Source organism: Drosophila eugracilis, unplaced genomic scaffold, assembly GCF_018153835.1.
Source record: "Drosophila eugracilis isolate 14026-0451.02 unplaced genomic scaffold, ASM1815383v1 contig_47, whole genome shotgun sequence".
NCBI classification, from domain to species: Eukaryota; Metazoa; Arthropoda; class Insecta; order Diptera; family Drosophilidae; genus Drosophila; species Drosophila eugracilis.
In genome coordinates, this window is record NW_024573338.1 from 2,126,532 (window position 1) to 2,148,656 (window position 22,125).

Sequence of the window (22,125 nt, forward strand, 5' to 3'; positions counted from 1 at the left end):
ATAAATACATGTATTAAACGTCAATCAGCCAACTTAATTGCTATAATACGTTGAGTATAATATTGAACAAATAACATAAATACATAACGGGAAGGACAAATGTTTATAACTTATAACTACTGATTTAGGAGAGATCCAGAGATCGTCAGATACTGCCATGATGTTAGAGTCTGAAGCCCCATAATTGGAAGCAGTACCAAGAGGGAACCTGTTTAAAAATCCTTAGTAAACAGTACTCACTGTACTTCCTATCGATAACAGAGTAATACATTTCTATACGTTTCGTGGCGACTGGTAGTTGAGGTAGAAGAAGATAGTAAACAAAATGGTAAGTCTTGCGTTAAATTATAAAATTTTAATTAAAATGTATAATAAATGTTCAATTTCAGGCTCGTAATGCAGAGAAGGCAATGTAAGTAACTTATAAATAAAAAATTATGGAATTCTCAAAACTTACCCACTCTAATCGAACAGGACAACTTTGGCACGTTGGCGGGCCGCCAAAGAAGTGGAATCCGGTGAAAAGGAGCGCCGGCCTTACTTGGCCTCCGAATGTCATGATTTGCCGCGATGTGAAAAGTTCCGTCTGGAGATTATAAGAGATATATCCAAGAAAGTCGCTCAAATACAAAACGGTATTTATGTCTTTTATGTTTTCATCAAGACTTATACTAATATTCACTGCCTACAGCTGGCTTGGGTGAATTCCGAATCCGTGATCTCAATGATGAAATCAATAAATTGCTGCGAGAAAAGCGTCATTGGGAAAATCAGATATCTGCATTGGGTGGTCCTCACTATCGAAGATATGGACCCAAGATGTTTGATGCTGAGGGACGTGAAGTGCCCGGCAACCGGGGTTATAAATATTTTGGAGCAGCCAAAGATTTACCGGGAGTTCGAGAGCTCTTCGAACAGGATCCACCGCCACCGCCCAGGAAATCCCGCGCTGAACTAATGAAGGATATAGATGCCGAGTACTATGGCTATCGGGATGACGAAGATGGCGTTCTTATTCCCCTGGAGGAACGAATCGAACGAGCAGCTCTCCAGAAGGCAGTGCAGGAATGGCGCGAGAAAATGGCCAGAGATGGTCGCATTATCGATGACGAGGAAGAGGACGAAATATATCCCATATCGGGACCAGCTCGTGAAGCCATTGAGGATGCCAAGGCTCGAGCTGCAGTTGAGGATCCTCATGGCCTCTTAGCTCCAAAATTCACCGCCCATGTGCCAGTGCCTACGCAACAGGACGTGCAGGAAGCCCTCCTGCGCAAGCGGAAACAGGAGCTCTTGGAGAAATATGTCGGTGGTTCCAACTAAGCTCAATAAACATTCTAATTTCTTAGTGGTTTTACAAAATCTGGTAGTAATTCATTTTTATATTGGTAGTAAATAAAAGGCGTTTGAAAATGGTATTGTATTGGTTTTTAAAACCTTAATTCATTTTAAGGACCATCTCAATCTTCCTTTTTACTTTCCCACACTGGGTTTATTTTTGGATTAAATCTAGTTTTAAACAACATTTCAAGGCACTTAAATGCACTGTCGTCTCTTTAAAACTACAAAATGTCAACATCGAGATTCAATCGAAATTGCGGAATCCACCACCGCCAAATCGTCGGGGGCCATTGCGTCCGCCGCCTTCAGCTGCGCGTCTATCCTTCATGGCCTGAAAACGCCTAGCCATGTTGTGCAGCTCATCTGGCACTTCCTGCTCCGCCTCTTGGAGGATATCAATTAGTTCCTTGGCCATGCCCCAATCTTCACGAGTTATAAAACTAATCGAGACGCCCTTTCGGCCAGCACGTCCAGTGCGTCCCACACGGTGAACATACTCCTCGATATTGCGCGGAAAATCATAGTTGATGACATGACTATAATAAACGATAAATATTATTAAGTCTGTATATGAAATATTATTGGTTACGTGATGTCCTCGATGTCCAGGCCTCGCGATGCCACATCGGTGGCAACAAGAATGCGCACGGCACCCGACTTGATGTCAGCTATAGCCTGCTCACGATCGCTCTGATCGCGATTACCGTGAATGCACTGGGTCATAAAGCCATCTAGCGTGAGATCACTTGACAAGTCATCGGCACGAGCCTTGCGCCCGCAGAAAATGATGATCTTGTCCGTCTTGTTCATGTTCTTAACGAAGGACTTAATCATGTTGAACTTCTCACAATCGTCTTCAAGCAATTCAATCACTTGCTGAACCGAATGCGTGGCTGCCAGATCAAGGGAGCCAACACACACCTGAATGGGATTCTTCATGTAGCTCTGCGCTAAACGGCGAACTCCGGGTGGCCAAGTGGCCGAAGTCATAATAGTCTGACGATCCGGACGAATATCCAGCATTACTTTACGGATCTGCGGTTCAAAACCCATGTCCAGCATGCGATCTGCCTCGTCGAGCACCAGATAAGTGATGCTGCTTACATCAATAACGTTGGCCTGGACCAGGTCGTTAAGACGTCCCGGAGTACAGATGATAATCTCCGCACCACGCTCTAAGTCCGAAATCTGCATGCGTCGATCGGCGCCGCCGTATACACAAACACTGGAAATTAATCCCATGTTAGTTAAAATTAAAATAAAGTTAGTGTTTACTCCGATCAGTTTGCCATTGATTATAATTACGCTTTCATGTTGCGGAAGGAGTACTTCTTCACCTCCATTTCAATCTGCAGAGCTAGCTCTCGAGTAGGAGCCATCACCAGCACATTGGCACCGCCCCTTTGACCTCTGGGCGTACTCTGATACTCCGTGTGAATCATTCCGGGTAAAAGGAAAGCCAATGTTTTTCCTGTGCCAGTTTGGGCGATGCCAATCATATCGTGTCCCTGGAGAAGAATGGGCCATGCCTGCGATTGGATGGGCGAAGGGTTGGTGAAACCCATTTTGGTGATCTCGCCCAGCAGATCCGGATATTGAGAAAAGCATTGCTCGAAGGTCCAAATAGGATTTGGAATGGGCGTTGTAGTTTCTCCTTCCTTCGGTTCGAAAACATGCGAGACTGTGATCTTGTTATTCCTCTCACGAATTTGCTCGACCTGAACGTCTGAAAGATTGGCCACCTCGGGAGCCTCTTTGTAGAAGTTCTTTGTCAGCGGCGGGCACTTGGCCCAGCGAGCCGCAGTAGCTGCTTCCTGCAAGGATTCATGCGAATTCAAATGGGGTTTAGAGTATTATGACGGATATATTATGACATTATCTGGCTGTTTCTTGTGTGTCACGAGTTTTAAATATAACTGTGAAATACTGAAGCCGATAAGACTTGATTGTACCTATCTATATAAGTTAGTCGTGTGCTTTTATAACTCTTTATTATTTATAATTAGAAATTATATTATATTAAGATTATTGAATTCGACAATCACTATTTTTGGAGGAGATTGATTCTTAAAAAATTTTTTTTTTTTTAATTTTACTCACCGAAGCTTTGTTTAAGCCTGCCCAATCGATGGTGCCGGTGAGATCTCCATCACCCTGGATTGGCCTGGGAGAAGGGGGGTTAAACTGATAGCCACTACCCTTAGATCTGCCATATCCGCTACCGCCTCCTCCATCTCCACCATAAGAACCATAGCTCCTACTTTCCCGATCTCTTCCTCTATTCCTCGACTCACCGATCTGCTTTCGAACATGATTGATAGCATCAGCGACATTGCTCTGGTCGCTACCCGATATCTTGACCATCAAATCGCACCTATCCACCTTAACGCGAACATTAAAATCGGTCTGAATCCGGGAAATGTTTGATCCGGCTCTTCCAATGACTTTTCCGATCATTTCTGAATCGATTCTCAAGGACTCGCTAAAAGCTCCTTCTCCGCCGTAATTATCGCGATTGCCTCGCTTTTCACGTCGTCCTCCGTAATTATCGTAGTCACGGAGACTATCATCCCTTTTATAATCACCTCCGTAGCCGCGAGAATTATCACCGCTTCGAAGGCTTCTCACGCACTTATCATTCATCCTTGAGAACGCCTGAGTCCTGATCTCGTTCTCATTATTATTTTCGAAATCTTCCCACTCGCAATCATCCATATTTGTATCAGCGCGAAGTTTTATATTGTTTGGATTATGAGATAAAGAAAAACAACGCAGAACACGTGAAAAATGCAAACTTTGCAATTTGCTTGTCCTCTTTCAAACGGTAAAGTTCGCGTGCGTTTGTGTGTATTCGAGGCTCAAAAATGTTGATATGTTATAAACAACCTGCAAAAATAAAAAATAATATCCTAATATTGACCACATTTGAAACATACTTGGTATTCTTCTCTTTCTGTTTTCGAATCGAAAAGCACGGCAAAGGGGAAATTAAACGGACCGCTAAGGTAGACGCTTTTGGAGCAGGGTTGTAATTCACTTTGGAATTAGGGTTCAATCGATTAATCATTAGCAATCAATTAATCGTCTAAAAATCGACACAATATCAAAATTCTTAGAACTACTTCAAATTTAACCAAGTTTCAATTATTAAACCTTATTTTTTGAAAGTTGAATAAAATAATTCGAAAAATTAAGGGCAACCAAAATCGTTTTAGGGTTTTATGATGATTGTTAAGATTATTATTTAATTTAACTTTTAGTATTTAATATATTCATAATTTTTAAATTATTTATTTCAAAAAACTTTTGGGACTCCCCGGTATTTATTAGTATCATTCGATATAAACGATAGCTATCGATGTTTTCAAGCTTATCTGCCAGGGCTGGCAGCGCTGCAGGGCAACACAGTAGTAATGTTCTCCTCTCATATCCGGAATGTGCAGCACTATTTATCACTTTGGCGGTCCTGTTTGAAAATCAAAATGAAAACAGCAGTTGGTTTGGTTACTATTATAATTTCCGTTTACTTAACACGGGTTACACTTTTCTGGTGTAGTAGCTTAGCCTATTAGACTTACGGCCTAATACAAATGAATAAAACCACATTCAGGATCCTCTCACGCACTCGCTTCATATAAATAACTAAAACTAGAAAACACAAACTTTCCTCATGAAGTAACTAAGTGTAAAGGTGTAAGGTGTGGCTATAGCGGATTGATAAAACTTAGAACAGTTTTGATAAGATCTTTGCTGTGTATATGGCGGGCTTTTCTAATCTTTTTTGTTTTTGGGAATAATAAGGGGTACGTTTTTTGTGTGTGTGGCAAGTCAGCAGAAATTGGTTGCAGTGCATTTTGGATTTTCATTGTTCTATGTGAAGTTTAATATAGTTTATGTGTGTAATAGGTATAGTTAAGATTCTCTTACGACTAAAATTAAACTAAATTAACATATACGAGGTTTTCTTTTTTCTCTTAAACAATTTCTCCAGTTGGTTGTTTTGGATAACTTTAGTTGTTTTTGTTTTGTGTTGTTGGTTCAGGGATCCGAAGAAGAAATACATTACAAAAGCCCTTAAAAATTATTGCATGTAGTTTTAAGCTGCAATTGGTATTCCTTTCCCTTGTTTTTTGCTTTAGGTACGTTTGTATGTACAGTTTTATGAACGTTATTTATTTACACGTTGCACAGGTGGCTTGATATACATTTATACCTTTTTAGCATCACCTTGTTTTATAGGAAGTAGCAGCCCTCTTGCCGTTTTTGATTTGATAAAATCCACATTTTCTCAGTAGTTTTGTAATCATAAAATACTTAAGATTTTGGTCATTTTCCACATATTTTTGAAAACAAATACAGTTTTATCAATTCTAATTTTGATCATAAAGAAAGTGGCAATTGGCTGCTCATTTTCTTTCTTTTCACAGCTGCTAGTTGGCGGCGGCGGCTCTTGGCGGGGACCTTATCTCAGTCCCTCGTCGAGCTGCTGGCCAAATGGTTCATCCTGCTTTCAGGTGCCTCCTCGCAGAGGGGCGTTGATGGCACCGAGATCCAGGGCATGGACTTTGCGATGGGTGACGCGGGCGCATAGCTGGATTCCAGATCCAATCGCAGTTTTGCGGGCGAATTTCGCTTGAACAAAGCCAACTGCCTCGTAGGTGACAGTAAATTTGGCTTGCTGATTGTGCAGGATGATACGGATGAGCTGGTGGACTGGAGCGGGGAGCAGATACCACTGCTGCTGCTTGTGGAGCTGGGTGAATCTAGTTCCGAAACCGACGATGCTGCCGCCGAAGTGCTGGGCGCCTCGTCATCTGGGGTTATCGGGGGTGAGGTCAGGCGGGATGAGCAATTACTGCCAGCCAGACTGCCAGCACCACTGTCCACCTCATCGTAGTCGTACACGTCCTCGTCCATAGCCTCGCTATCCGACTTGGATTTGCCATGATCACGTTTCTCTTCGATCTCCTCCTCCTCCGGCTGCTCCACCAGTTGACTAGATGGGGTGCTTAATCCCACTGAAGATCCCGAAGGATTGCTAGGACTATTTAGATGCGGGGTTGCGGGTGCTAGGACACCGCTCTTTCGTAAGTTCTGCTCCAACTCCAGCAGCTGACCCATGAAGTTAAGATTGGGCGAGATAATCGGTCGGGCCACTTTCACCAGTTTGTAGGCCTCCAGCAGGGAGAGCGACTTGTACCGCATGACGTAGGCGATGGCGATGGTGGCGCTGCGCGAAATCCCTGCGTGGCAGTGCAACAGCACACGAGAACCAGTTTTCCTTGCATCTTCTGCAAAATATCAAAATAAAAAGAAACGTTTTAGTGTGATTGATAAGACGGTTAAAAGGTTTTGATACCAAATTTGGTAAGATGGAAATGGGTGTCGATTGATTATGGTATATCTTATCATACTACGACGCCCTTGACTGATGAAGTTTTTTCTATGCCTCTTTTATATTACCAAAATATTTTGATATTATATAAGATGCAATGACAAGGTTCTCAATTAAGCTTAAATTAGTCTTTCAAATTTTGTATAGTTCTTAGCTTAAAAATTCTTTATTTAGCCTTTTTGTTTAGATATTTATAGCTTTCAGTTTGCATCTCTGGCGAAGACGGAGAAACTTTTTGAATTTTGAATGTCGAACGTGGAAGCTTCGATGATATTGTCGTTGTAGTGATATCGCCCTGTCGATAATTTCATTGTATTGGTGGGCTGCTCTCCCTCTATATCTCTCTTTAAGCTCTCATACTCTCTCGCTCGGCAACTTAACTGTGTGAATTTTGCTGATATGAGTCATCATCATTGGCTACAACAACAAAGCGACGAGGCTTATTGACAGAACATTTTTATACCCTCACACGCGCAGACACTCACTCTCTCACACAAGACACACACACACACGCACACGTGGGCACATTAACTCATAATTTACGTTGTTATTTTTGGCCAAAGATAAGCGGCAGGAGGAAGAGGAAAAGAACCCAGAAGAATCGCAGCATACGGCGCACTTTTTTCCAAGGCTCACATAATAATGTACAGTGAAAACTAAATGAAGTGAATAATCTGTAACACTAAAGAATAGTACGTTTAAGTTTTTAAGTTTATCATGCTAATTTCAGAAACTCTACCCAAAAGAATTTATATAGAATACAGAAATGGAAAATGTTATAATTCAAACATGAGATCATACTTATTATAATTCTTCCTGTCTACTTATGACAATATAATTACCTATACTATTTATAGGAGTTCGACTGTAGGTACATTAAGCCACCACCGAAAAAAATACGAATTATCTTATCGCACAGGAATTGGTTGTGGTGTGATTTTGAGTTTGTGGTGTTGGTGCTGTGAGCACAACAAAATTATTGGTGGCTTCCGAGAGGGGTTTTTATAGGGGACTGGGGGAGCCTTTCCTAATCGATGCTTACTCATAATGCAAACAAGGCAACACTTGTCTGATTTCCAAACAGTTGATAACCAGCCAGTCGGGCAGAAGCGAAGCCTTGTTAGTCACCAGGCGCCTACTTCCACCCCCCCAGCCGTACCTCCTTTTTCTCACAGTGCACACGGCTCACACCCCATTATAAATTAAACCCCTTGGCCATATAGCAAAGGAGGTGATATCAGCGATAAATCTGGAAGGCGCGTGTAACTGCAGCCATATTGTCAGTCAGTCAGACAGCCTTCACTATATCTATGTATATATAATATATATATAGAATAGCCCCTGGAGACCCACCCCTTTTTCCCTATTTCATCGATCTGAAGAGGTGAGAGATAGCAGTGTGTTTGATTTATCAATGAATAGAGGGGGGTGCAAAGTAGACACAGCGATAAGGAAACCTACCCTACCTTCCCTACCGCACAACTTCGATTTCACAAATTTCGACCACAATTATGAATTGCAGTTTACACTCCCCAGTCAAGTGAAATCAAATCGAGTTAAGCGTGTTATCAAGACTATAACCGGTACCCTGGGAAAATCCATCATAAATAAGTAATCAACTACTATTCAAAGATAAACATTGAAAAGGGTGAAGTCTGAGTGCCTATGAACCTGAAGTGCGTACGTCAGAGTTCTCAAATGGTTTCTTGCATCAGAGACTACTATACTAGCTCAAAAGAAAGCCCCTAAAAGTTAAGCAATTTGTCATGGCTTTGGCTTAAGAAGGGGATTCACAAAACTAGGTTTAGGCTGAGGTTTTTGACAAAAGAAACTGACAGGCCACAACTGTTAGATATTACAGATGATATCTTAAATATATGAAATATAATTTCTTAAGGGTTAGATATGATATACTCGTATCTTTATAGTAGGTTAATACTATCTTAAACCTTGTAGTTCTTTTCTTCGAGTGCACAAAAGTTGGAGTCAAAATCGGCAAATAAAGAGATGACCAATCTATAGCTTGGCCAAAAATAGATCCACCGATCACGGGGAGGCCGAAAAGATAGACGCACAGATAAAGAAAGATGGTCATTAAGCGTACAATGGCAGACAATTGGTCACCGTCCCCGTTCCGTTCCGTTTCTGTTCTGTTCGCACGGCGCTCATAAATCCTCTTAGTTAATGACCCCGTCGCTCAGACAGTTAAAATCGCGCATAAAACGCGCCGTAAACGCGCCTGTCTCGCACACACAACACACCATATGATATGTGACTCATTCGGGCTAGAAGAGACCAAGACCAAGAAATAATAATGCAGAAAGACTTGGGGCTGAGGAGTTTCGCAAAAAAACTGGCCAGAGGTAGCTGTAAATGATGAATGAATTTCGCAAAACACTAGTTTGAGTCACTATAAAGTTGTTCTAGCTAATTGGTCTCAAGTTCAATTTAAACACTGAGAGTTACAAGAGTTAGGAACTGAGTTATTTAACTATAAGAAATGATTAAGAAATAAGAACTTTAAGTTAGTATAGTTGGGGATTGATTTGTTCTAAGTACATTATCATCAAATCCAGTTAATCTTCTAAAACTGTTGATCATGGATACATATCATGAGAGCCAATTTGGCTTGTTTATCTTTTTAGTTGTTTTTCCATACTTCTGTGTTTTTTTTTAGAGAAAACGGAACTCGAAGCGGAATCTTTGATCGATTATTGAGAAGCGGTGCTTTGGTAATTGTTTATTGTTCATGACAAATATGCGACCATATATGCTGTGGGGAATTACTAATCGCCAATAGTGCCTTACATACAGTATGACTAAACAGCCTTAGTTCACCGGAGCACACATTTTCAGGCGATGACTGTGAATGACTGATAGATCCCGGGGAGTCGTGTCTACTATGGGACTGCACGTTGCCACCATTCCGAAGGGCTGAGAGTCGTGACTCCATTTTTAGGGGGCGATGCGTAATGCCAACTTTGGGTAGTCACCGAATTCTTACACCGATGAATGTATGATTAAGTGCAACAGTAGCGATGTTTTCTTTCTGTTTTTTTTTTTTATTGTCGGACACATTTGGGTGCGTCATCTGGTCATATCGGCTCAGAAGTGGGCCAAGTGGCAGACGACTGTCTGACAGCTGGGATGCCTTTGCGATGGGATGAGGATGAGGATGAGATGAGATGGTATTGTATGGGATTGCTATATGTGGGGTATGGTATCGCTGTCTCGCCAGACAATGATGACTGCCTGTCGCGTCGTTTTTCTTTTTTGGTTCTGGTTCTCAATGTCCACTTGTCCAATGCATCATTTCACTTTTTCTCGTGATGATTAACTCCCGGATCTTGGACCCTAGGGTCAACAAAAAGTGTTTCAGGGCGCGAAACTCTCGCAACTCCCTCTGAGTCATGGCCAGAAACAGAAACGGCAACAGAATCAGAATCGGAATCAGAATTGAAAACAGAAACAGAAACAACCTTTGAGCACCGGGAACATGATATATGAAAGAGTTGTTGTATGTTTTACAGTACTAATCAGGGAAATAGCAAATATAAAGAGGATTAATAAAGTTGGGATAAAATCTAAAAATGAAATATTGGAAATTGAAAATACTCATATTTTTCATAATCTTCTTCATTTAAGCTTTGAGACTTCAAAGAATCATCAATATAATAATCACATCCTCGTTCTTATCACTGGATTTACCTTAATCCGATGCTATTTTTATGCTCTACGCTGTTTTAACCAAAGCACGTTGTCAAGCAACAAGTAGTTTTGTTTATATCCGAAATATTTAATTACTTTCGGCGACTGTTTATCATTAAGAATACCCGCTTACTCATACGAGTTTCTGATTCAATCAGAAAGAGACGGCCATACAGCGACCGAAAGAGACAGTCAGAGTGTGAGTCGGAGTGCGGCAGGTGCCAGGACACTTAAATGGCGATAAGACGCCGCCGCGCTGAATCATCATCCAAAACAAAGAGTGTGGGGATCTCAACTTGACCTTCAACTTGGCGAATCTCGACTTTGACGTGTCGTCGAGTCATACGGAAACAACAAAAGCTTCCAACAGCACTGCTTGCACTTTGAAGTCGCCTTCAACTTAGCTTCAACATATCGGATAGTGAGCAGTGAGCGAGGGAGCCAGATGGATCAGGGCTCTCCTCGTCGAGTGATTCATAAAGAGCATGCGCAGCGGCAAAAACAACAAACGAAATGTTTCATAAACAAATTGCGCGCAAAAAAAATAAAAACACTATGAAAATAAAAAATGCGGGCGCAAAAGTCTCAAAAGGAAGGTATTGATGAATAAGTACACAATGAATTGGTTTTATATGATTTCAAAATATATAGACAGTTTTCATGATGGGAGATGGAGATATGGCCCTCATTGAAATAGGTTAAAATATTAAAAAATTATAAATTCATATATAAAAAAGCCACATATTGGTCTCTTTTTCTTCCCGTGCAAAGAGGAAACGAGGAAGTGTGGGCGTGGGTTCCTTGTAAAATGATTAAGTGCCTTATAATTTCGCATTTCTCATGCGCCCAACGCAACAACAATAACAAGAAGAAGGCGCAACGCAAATTTCAAATTCAAAATTCCTGTGCGAAGATTTTCAGTTTATTTTGCTTTCTTGATTTTTTGCATTTTATAAATAGCCCGCTGACGAATATTGAAATTATGTGCACACGGGGGCCAACAAAAATGTCACCTCGGGATTTTTGTTGCTTCTTTTTGTTTTGTTTGTTGTCTGCCAACGGATTTTCGATTACTCATTAGTCAAAGGATTTATCGAGTTCTCGCCTCTTTCTATCCGTCAGTTACAGCTGGTTTTGACGAGTAGATTCAACTTTAACTTTTCAAAAGGAAATAGGTAACCTCCAATTTGTTTTAACCGCAACTCTGTTGTTATATATTTGTACATATGCATTCATAGTTTTATCTAATCAGCTGTCCAACTGTATGTATATAGAATGTGGCTATCACCAAATGTTCTCGAGGGGCCTCCGTTTCCAGTTTACTTAGCTGCTTGTGCGACGGTGTGTGCACAACCCGTACTGGTACCCGTAAATGTCCCCGTGAACGTAAACCGTAACCGTATATATTCTATATATGCTCCATTCTAGATTAAGTTAGTTCGCCAAAGAGGCCTCCTTCGTCGTTTCAGCAGATAAAAGTTGATGGCTTGATAACTTGATAACTTGGCGCACAAATAATAAGCGGGTACAGTCAGTACAGACATCGTGGCGATAACTTGACAAATTGATTAGGTCTCTCTGCTTCGCAGCAGATACCTACCTCGTCGCTGTGAAGGATGTGGAAAGATCGAGCAAGTCTATAAAAGCACTTCAAGGGAACATCTATGCTATTTCGCATTTAAACAGTGCTATTTGGCGTTTATTTACCTTAGTAGCTTGTATTCTTGGCCTTATTTAGACGGAACAAATATTTGTTTACCTTGAGGGAAATATGATCTAAGTTCTCTCGTATATTAGAATCTGTTTGAATCTTGTATTATTTTATATAATATGATTTTGAACCGTTTCTCTCATCTTTTTGTAGAGCTATATGTATTTTGGAGACTTTTCTAGTTCCCAAAGAAGTCCTTGTTATGTCCAAAAAATGATTACAAGTGCGATAGGCAAAATAATACCGTTCAATTTCCTGTCAATTGAGGCTTTGATTGCTTTCTAGGCCAAGTAGCTCGGCTTGGTTTTATCATTCATGTTAATGACACAGCATAATGACATTAGCATTATCCGACAACTACATACAACAACAACAACAACAATTGGGGCCTCGAACTCTGCTGTCGCCTAATGAGCCTCTGTCGGTGCTCTGCCGGTGCCTCAGCCGGCGTTGAGCTCATTTCAAGCTTTGCTTTTAAAATAGCGGTGCTTCCTCTTTCGATCCACCCTCTTCCCTTCCCCCTTCTTCTCACACAAAGTGCTGTTATAATGAATGGAAAACGAAAAGCAACGCAACAATGAGAAATCATAAGTTGTACCGAATAAGAGGAAGCACATCAAGTAGTAGAAGAAGAAGAAGAAGAAGAAAGGGGGTAGAGCATATATTCAAGCGAAATAAAACAATAATAATAGGCATAAGGTGACGACGGCAAACCAAAAACGAATGCGCAAAAGGCAGGGGCAAACACACACAAACCCAAACAGAGAAGCGAAATCATGACTCATGCACTCAGTACAAAATACATATACTTTTCCCCTCGTCTTCTTCTTCTTTACCGCTGCCACCTCCTTCTTCTTTTACTTCTCCTTCACCCCACCCACCGTTACTTCGTGCCTGAGTACTAATGTGTTTTTTTTTTGCGCGGGTGTGAGTGAATGAGATAGAGAGAGGGAGAGAGGTAGAGCATTTATAAAAATAATACTTGAGCATGGATAAAAAGAGGCTAAGTGAAGAGAAATAATTCAGCGGAGGCACCAAAAACGAATCAAAAAGCATTTACTTTTTTAAGAACTATATCACTACATTTTTTGTTTTTTTTATGCACGTTAAATTTATATATTTATATTGAGATGAAACAATAATAATTTTATTTGATTTTTTCTTTCTGTGTAATGGCAAAAAGAAGATGTAATCAATCGAGGAATCTTATCTGACAGATGCAAATAAAACGAAGAGAGGGGATGAGCTAGAATGAGAAGCAGAAAAAGATACTAAGCAGCTGTTGATGCTCCCCGCACCTGACATCCGCACCAACAACAATAATAAACAGTACCAACAGTCGAGGCCATACGCACAAGGATAACCCAATAAAAGCGAAACGATGGATGACTCATAAACAGGAACCGAAATGTTTACAAAAATAGAACATATGCCAAAACGAAACAGCGCCAGAGAGAAAGAGAGGGGTGAAAAGTGCCGTTGGCGGCGCAATAAATAGCAACAATAAGAAGCAAACCGAAAAATCGATGCGGCTGTACCGTTCACCCATCCAACCACCAACCCACCACCCACTCTCTCTGGCTGTCTCGCTCTCTGTGTTCCACATTGCATTGTGAACGAACAACGAAACGAAATGGCGATGAGTCATCATTGCCAGCCACACAGTGGTGGCCAAAAATACATTAACAGTTAGGCAGCAAAGGAAGCGGTGTGTCGAGGACAACCCTTATCAGAAAGGACGTTTGCGGTTGGTTAGCTTAGGTAGCCTCGTTGTTGTTGCTCCAATCTGCATAAAATTTCCATTACCCGGGAAAACTTGTGTGCACAGACAGAAAAAAAACACTATGATAGTACTAAGTTTTATTATCAATTCTTGGCGAGTTTACTTTGTGATAAACTTGAAATTATTCCCAGTAACTACTACTCCTTAATTTAATTATTATTCACTTCTCTGTTGCCTGTTCACACGAAGTAGCTACATGTATTTCACATATCTAAGGAGTAAGAGTTTTTTATATATATATTTTAAATTTAACCTTGTCCTTTTTCTATCAATTATGTTTTTCAGTGTGGCCAAAGTCGCAACACAGTAACAGTAGCAACAACAAAGCATCGACAACGCCGATGCCGCCATGCTGTCTGCCAACGCCAACACGCAACAGCAACAACAATGCTGCGACGAAAGAAGCAGAAGGAGACAGAAGGAACGAAGGAGGCAATGCAGAGAGCGAATGGATAAGCGTAGGAGCAGCCAAAAACAACAACAACTTAAGGAGGAGGAGGAGGAGTATGCTCCCTATCCACACACCCTAATTGTGTCTATGAGAGGGAGAGAACAGGACAGATAGCTTTTTTTTATGTGTAGGAGAGGATTGGATTTGAGCTTCTCCGTAATTCCCGTTACATTTACTACTTTTTAATAAGATTTAGAGGCTAAAATGATATTAAACTAATATGGTATTGTATTAAAGTGAATAAAGAATTATTATTGCAACTACTACTGATACTGCATAACGCTTATTCTAGCTAAATAACATGATCATTTTCCAGGAATCACTTGCAATCCTTTTTGCCGCAAATGATTTATTATATTTCTAGCACTATACGACTTGAAAACTTATTTGATTACTAAAAATGAATCATTCGGTATTCCCATTTAATAATTTTTACAATCAATAGAAATTTATTTTTTATAAAATATGTATAAAAAAGATTAAATAAATATAATCTAAGAATTACTCATATTTATTTAAAATAGGGTCAAAGACATTCAAAATTAGTCATTTATTTTGAAAACCGAATCCAATACAATCCCAATATCTACTATAATATTAATATCACTTTATAAAGACACCTAGTTTGGAGGTCGTCGTTCGTACCGCCCACTCACTTTTTCTCGGGCTTGTTTTAAATGAAATATTTGCACTACTTAAATCACAGACGCTACAGAAACATTAATAATGCGGGGAAACAAAAAACAGCAATAAGAACGACAAAGCTCGTGCACACGTGCCAAGACATTAGCTTGGAAATAAAAAAAAACAAATATATATAAAAAAAAATGCAAAACAAAAATACTTGATGAACAGCTATGGACATAGAAAATGGAAATGGAAAAATGCGATTGACGTCAGCATTATATTCCACGGCTAAAGCTCTCTCCGGCCGCCTTGCCCCCTTTTTTCCGTTCGGGGTACATATTATTATTTTCATTTAAAATTAACAATTTGTATAGTGTGCTTGGTTGTGTGGGAAAAGCGCTGAAGGCAGCACAAAACGCCAAGACCGTACAAAATGAAAAAGCACCAAAAACAACATACACCGAAAAAAGGGGCAAACAAAAAAGTCAATAACGAATTTTCCAACCAAACCAGAAGAAAGGGAAGTGGAAGCCAGACTAAAACCGTTATGCAAAATCCACAAATGAGCCCGGTCTGACCGCTGAAAAAGCCCGCCGCCAGGCATCCAATAACAAGTCACGTTTAACAATTGCCAATCGCCAAAGATGATGACTAAGCGTAACTCGGATTCTCAGACTCGATTCGGGGAGCTATAGCTTCTAAAGAATTTCACATTATTTTTCCAAGATAAAGTTAACATTCCTAATCTATGGCAAATATTTGGAAAATTTCACTATAATCAAGATGTATAATCTAATGAGTCGTTGGCATCGTCATCATCCTGGTATTTCTTTTATAGAAAAACGTTGTTTTCTTATCGTGGGTTTAATAATTTCATAGATGTTTCTTAAGAATGTATGAATCACTATCAATATGGTCTTAGGATGCTGTTAACACTCTCATATCCTCTTAGAAACATTAAACCAAATTTTAAGCTGAACTTGCGGTTAAGAATTTTGTAGATGAATATCTATAGTAAATGATCCCCGTTTTCTATCGATATGATTTAAGATCAAACGTATGATGCTATGCTGATCAATCTTTTTGTTTAAAGAAACTCACCGATAAACTCGTAGGCCTCCTGGAAGTACTGCTTGATGTTCTGATGGGGCGTATCGCTGGCAGGTATTTGCATGTACTTGAGACCCTGCAGATGGCTCTCATTGGGACTTTGGCAGGTAACGTTCAGCACACAGTTAGCGCCCACGCTGCTGGGATCGTCGGCGTCGCGGCCATTGCCCAGCAATAGATGCGGGAAAACGGGCGAGGCGGGATGTGTTTCTATATCTGAAAGATACATGCGGATCGGATCATTAGTTTTTATGAGTAAATAATGGAAAAGTTCTTGCTGCCCCAAACGACGTACAAAAAGTGCCCATTGTCGGGGGGATCTCTCTCATTTTCTATCTATGTATCTCTATATCGTTCGGTGGAAGTTTGCCAATTCGCGATGTCATGCAACAAAAGAGTCTGGCAAATGATCATTGTGATGAGGATGAGGTTGGGGGTTTGGGATTGGGTGTACAATCGTACGTAGTAGTAGTGATGGCCTGGCCCTGTTTTCTGTATCTATTGTTGTATACAACGTCTAAATTTTGCTACAACAAATTGTTTATTTTTTTTTTTGTGTTTTCCTCCTCCCTTCCCCCTTCGAACGTTTTCGTTTCGATTGGATTCGTCTGCTGGGGCCTCCGTTGTGGCTGTTGCATGAGTCATGCCACACACAGAGGCATAGTCTCAGTTCAGTTGGGTTCAGTTTTATTGGCAGTGGGCGAAGTTTAAGGTGGGGGAGGAAGGGGAGGCCGAGGCGGTCAGCGGGCCGAGGGGTGGCTTCACGTTGCCTCATGGCCGTCCCCGAGTTCGTAGCACTCTCAATGAGCCAAGCAATTGTTTTTTTTTCTTCCCTCTCTATGTGTATCTATAATTGTGCACCGTCTAACTACACTTTGAAAAAATCAAGCAAAACTACCTTAAATTCAAAACAACCCTAAAGATACTATATTCAAGGATCTTTTATCAGTTTAAAACCTGGTTAGAACTTTGAAAAACTTTATAACCGCTTAGAATATTTATCTCTTGGATATTGTTCAAAATTTGAAGTTTCTTTTCTAAGTGTATTGTTTAGATTGAAGTGCGGTCCCAGGGACCAGCATATGCCCTGCGGTTTTGGCCAAAGATACCCCCACTCTGTTGAACTACTCCCCACACCCCTTGTTCATCGATTATTTGTCATTGGCTTGCGTGTTAATTGATAGCACTCAGAGCCATGGCAACTCAACTTCGTGTATTCCATTTATATTTATTTTGTTGTTTGGTTTTTGGGGCTGACTGCACTTTGTGGGTCACACGGAAATCACTTGCATTAGTCATCGACAACACGTCGGAACTTTACACGTAAAAGATGATTGTCATTACGGCATTTACGCAAGCCTTCTGATAGCACTACTTATAGATTATACATGTGATTATACATGTACACAGTAGTAGTATATTAAGAATGCAATTAACAGATTTCATAAATAAATACACAGTGACTCAGTTGACGTGTCGATAAACAAGAATTGCGAGAGTCTAATATCGAACTTTGTACTGTAGGGGGATTTATAGAACCCAGCAATCGATCACCAATCATCAGTAACCCTAAAGGGCATTTCCAATTTTATAAAAAACATGATTATTTTTTGGGAGTTTCCTTTGTCTTTGCACTTTTGGTGATTATTTATTTGACCTATTGTGAATCATTGCAGTCTATTTGATTATTCATTTGGTAATTCCATTTGCTATTAAAATCAAAAATAATAATTCATTTTAATGACTCTTTTCTGTCTATTCCTTCTGAAATAAGTTTGACTTTTCAAGACCTATAAACCATTATAATTTGATTTACTGCAAAACTGCTCAAATGGTTTTTAAATGCCAGCGATTAAACCCTTTAATCTAATATTGAGATTAGTATATTCAAAATGAATTTTAAATAGCCGATCTATAAATGGATGATGCATTGCTATATAGAATATACTGAGGCCCAAGGAAACATCACGATGCGATCACACCTTAGTCAGGTGAAAAAATGTGAATGCGAAGATATAGATTGAGGGTTACCCCACACTCAAGCTCGAGATTAAGTATGATTCCCAAGTGAAGTGAGTGAGTAAATATGAGTAATATGCAAAAGTTTGACATTGAAAATTTCACTGTACTACGGTCATTGTTGTTGTTACCTTTGTTATTATTGTTTTGCATGTGTTTTGCTGCTTTTCGCATATTTCTCATACATACATGCATACATAAGTACCAGACATACGTACGCTCGATTTCGTAACGTGCAAAAATACAAGTTAAAGGTGCGAGTGAGAGGGTCGTATAAAGCGAGCGATTTATCTCACAGCACGTGCCAAAGCAAAAACAAAACTGTTTGTTTTTAATGTTAAAGCAGAGCTCACAAGTGTGGGAAAGAGAAGGGGCCAAATGACGGAAAGATTGTATGACAATCTGAGACAATTTATCGCCATGTATTACTATCATAAAATGGTGAAGGGAGTTGGGGGATGGGGAAGAGAACTTAGGCCGAGTAGGAAATGAAATGCAATGATAAGCACAAACAGCACTATACATGCAAATATGCAACAGCAGAACAATCGAGAGATTGCTTGCTCGATCGAGCAAAGATGCACTTAGTGCCCCCTTGAGTTCCGTTCTTGATCGAATTCTTCAGTAACTTGGTTACTAAATGACTAAATGTGACCAACTTTGGTATGTAATCTCCTATGAATCATTGAAGCAAATCAGGAAACGAACATTTCCGTTTCTGCGACCAAATTGAATAAGATATGTGGTTAAACAAAACCACTTCTTATTTGGTATATAGAAATATAAACCTATTTTTTAATGGCATACCATTATTCCTAACGATCCACCGACTGTTTGCCAAAATGTAAGCCCCGCATTTTCTTTAACTTTGCTCGTTTTGCGAAACCATTTCTAACTGAGTCACAGAGCTGTTTTTGTGAAACCCGTCTTCGGGTCGCATACCTTTCGATGGGTTCCCCATTTCGCAGCTTTCACTTACCGTAGACCGCCGGACTGGAGCAGCTGCGGGTTAGCGCCGGCGTCCGTCCGCCGCCGTTCATTGCCGTGGATGATGACGTCGTCGATGTCACTTCGTCACATGCCAGATTCTCCCTGGACCGCTTGTTGGGATAGTCCTTCTGATTGGCTGCAGAGAGGAGAAATAAAAAGAGTAAACCAGATAAATACGCATTAATACGACGTTTTAAATACTGATTATAATTGGCGGTTAGCGATTTGCTTAATTTTATAACCAATGATGTCAGCACGGCCTGTGTATGGACCACAACAGTGCGAAAAACTTGTCGCGCCAGGTCCCGCGTTCAAATAAACCGCAAAAATATTTCGTTTCGATATGCCGCCTGCCAAAACTGACGTAAGACATTTATTTCGGCTCTAGAGTTTATTTTTTGTTTTGTATTTTTTCGCCTGATTGCGAGCGAATGGCAAGTTTAAGTATTCCACAGTCGCTTATCACAATGAACAGGCATAATTAGAAAATGCTTTGTAAGCTCGACCGATATCAATTTGATAGTATTTTATAGTAAAATAAGAGCAATATCATGCTAGCATACAGTTTGTACAAAAGCTGTGAATGGCAAATAGTTGGGACTTTTGATGTGATAAAAAATTATTCTGAGGTCATAAGATCTCGGATATTTAGAGCTTGAAACCGTATCATATCATTTTTTTACTACGCATTTATATATTATATAATGTTTTAATGAAGTGAATTATGTAAATTGCTTTGACTATACTATTAGCACTGCTATTTAGACTTTCATTAAGATTATATACTTCAAAAAATGTTGATTTAAGCTTGTCCCTTTAATGAAATTGTATCATTTAAAACCTCTATCAACTTAGAAGCGATAAGATAACGAATTCTACAGTTTGTATTATGTTTTTAAAGTGGTTTTAGGAGGTTGGACTTTATCAGCTAAAAACACAAGCATAGGTGTCTTATGCTGGGAAGGCAAAACTAAAATTGCTGTTATCAGCCAAGCGACCTCAAAAGCCAAAAAGCAACACAGTAAACAAGCAACAGCTACAAAAAAATACAACCAACTTTTCACCGCGGCAGGAAATGTTGGTTCAATTTTTTTTTTTTTTTTTTTTGGTTCGCTGTGGTTGTTTGCGGCTAGTAAAACAAGTAAAATCGCATGCCAATAGTGCATTGCAAGTCTCCAGGGGCGTCTGGCTTTCTGGAGTGTGTGGGTTTGAAAAGAGGGGAGAAAAGAAGTGGAGTGAAAGAGAGTAGAAAATAGGGAAGTGCTAATTAGTATACAGTGGCTTGTTTACTCATAAAAACAAGTTATCAACTTGGTTTCTGTTTTTCATTTTGATTAACTTTTTGGTTGAAGATTTAAATTACAATTAAGGATGTTTTTAGCAGGAATCTAATCTCTCTCTTAATCTTTTTAATTACATTTTAAGTGTAGAACTTACTTATTATCTGATTATTATTTGTTTTGGATCTGTCGGATGTTTTTGGTCTTAATTACTTTACAACGAAGTTCTACATCTCGGTTTACTGTTACTTTTAACATAAACAGTTTTGTTTAATGCATTCAACCATTGAAATTTGAGTGTTTTTTAATAGAGATTTAAATTCATGCTCAGAATAGCTCATGATTTTACCATAAGAAACATTAAGATTAATGATTCTTAATCAGAAGGGTAGTGTGTTTTATTGTCAATTTCTAAATTAAATTGTCTTCTGAAGTTTAAACTGCAGTCCCCCATTTCGTGCTCCGCCCCTGGCCCCCTGCAACTATCTGTTCCTGCTCTTCCTCTCCCTCTCTCTCTCTCACTCACTCGCTGGCTCCCAACTTCAATTTCAAGTTGTTGCTGCGGCTGTTGCTTTTTCTCCCTTTGCTCCCCTTCACCCTACGATCGTTGTTTTTGTTGTAGTTGGTAATGTGTGCTGCTGTTTTTGTTGTTGTGCCGATGAATTCGTACTCGAAAGGTCGTTTCAAAGCGGGTTTTTCAGCGTTGCCAGGCCGCTTGAGAAACCTGCTTTGCTTTACATTTTTTCTGTTGTTTTTTTATATTTTTGAACTCGTATTTTTTTTATTTAACCAGCCAACAGAAACGAATCCGAAACGCTTCTTTTGCTTTTATTTTTGAAAGACACGCGAATTGTGAGTCACGTATGGAGCGAATAAAAAAGAAAAATAAAGTAACTGACTCTGAGTCTCTGATCTCTCTCGAGTTCGTTTCTTTTTTTCCTTTGGCTTTTGGTTTTGCTGTTGTAGAAATGAAATGGAGACGCTTACGTGTGCTCGCCCCCTCTCTTTCGCGCCCCTGCAAAAGTAAACAGCATGCCAAGCGGTAAAAATCAAGAGAGAACGAGAGAGAGATTAATTCGCTCCCCCATCTCTATCTCTCTCATTTGATTGCTTTAAGTGTAATCTTAAATTGTACGATTTTTCTTATTGCTTTTTTTTTTTAAATGTTTTATTTATTTTGTACTCACCACCAATGCGATTGTTGTTGTTGGTATTTTGGATTGGCATAAATAACAGAAGACACGGCGCTTCTCGCTTTATCCGCATTTTCATTTCACTTATATGACTCACGCTGTTGCCGTCTCCCTCGCACTCACAGCGGCCGTTGTTGCTGTGGCTGTTGTTGTTGCGTGCTGTTGACGTTGCCGTTGTAGCGTTGTTGTTGTTGCTGCTGCTCTGCGTTTCTCGATTCACACACATATGCAGGCGCTCACACTGACACACACACATACATGGGGGCCTTTGGTTGTTTTAAAATTGATATATATATATTTCTAGCTGTTGTTGTTGTAGTTGCCCGTATAATCTATATTATTTAAGTATGATTTTCGGTAGGAGGGCTTTATTAGATAATCCCCGAGCCACTTGTTGATCCACTTCCCGTTAAATTGTGTGTTTTGAAATCAAAAATGTCGGGGGGCCCAGAAATCAAGTTTTATTTCCACTTGTAGCGCGCACACTTATTTTATTTAATTCATTAGTCAGAAAACG

At 39.9% G+C, this 22,125-nt stretch overlaps 3 protein-coding genes across 3 annotated transcripts; 1 reads left to right on the forward strand and 2 right to left on the reverse strand.

The window, feature by feature from the left end:
- The first annotated feature begins 182 nt into the window (after nucleotides 1-182).
- LOC108109483 (pre-mRNA-splicing factor ISY1 homolog) lies at nucleotides 183-1,418 on the forward strand. Its single transcript, XM_017218012.2, has 4 exons — nucleotides 183-328; nucleotides 390-412; nucleotides 475-635; nucleotides 692-1,418. Exons 1-4 carry the CDS (start codon nucleotides 326-328, stop codon nucleotides 1,321-1,323), a joined length of 819 nt encoding a protein of 272 aa, XP_017073501.1. The 5' UTR covers nucleotides 183-325; the 3' UTR covers nucleotides 1,324-1,418.
- LOC108109482 (probable ATP-dependent RNA helicase DDX43) lies at nucleotides 1,414-4,546 on the reverse strand. Its single transcript, XM_017218011.2, has 5 exons — nucleotides 4,278-4,546; nucleotides 3,442-4,227; nucleotides 2,647-3,155; nucleotides 1,931-2,566; nucleotides 1,414-1,877 (listed from the first exon to the last, which is right to left on the reverse strand). Exons 2-5 carry the CDS (start codon nucleotides 4,054-4,056, stop codon nucleotides 1,586-1,588), a joined length of 2,052 nt encoding a protein of 683 aa, XP_017073500.2. The 5' UTR covers nucleotides 4,057-4,227; nucleotides 4,278-4,546; the 3' UTR covers nucleotides 1,414-1,585.
- Nucleotides 4,547-4,840: 294 nt separating this feature from the next.
- On the reverse strand, nucleotides 4,841-22,076 carry LOC108109486 (dual specificity protein phosphatase 8). Its single transcript, XM_017218015.2, has 4 exons — nucleotides 21,603-22,076; nucleotides 19,125-19,271; nucleotides 16,118-16,342; nucleotides 4,841-6,632 (listed from the first exon to the last, which is right to left on the reverse strand). The coding sequence occupies exons 1-4, from the start codon at nucleotides 21,862-21,864 to the stop codon at nucleotides 5,809-5,811; spliced, it is 1,458 nt and encodes a 485-aa protein (XP_017073504.1). The 5' UTR covers nucleotides 21,865-22,076; the 3' UTR covers nucleotides 4,841-5,808.
- Between the last annotated feature and the right edge of the window lie 49 nt (nucleotides 22,077-22,125).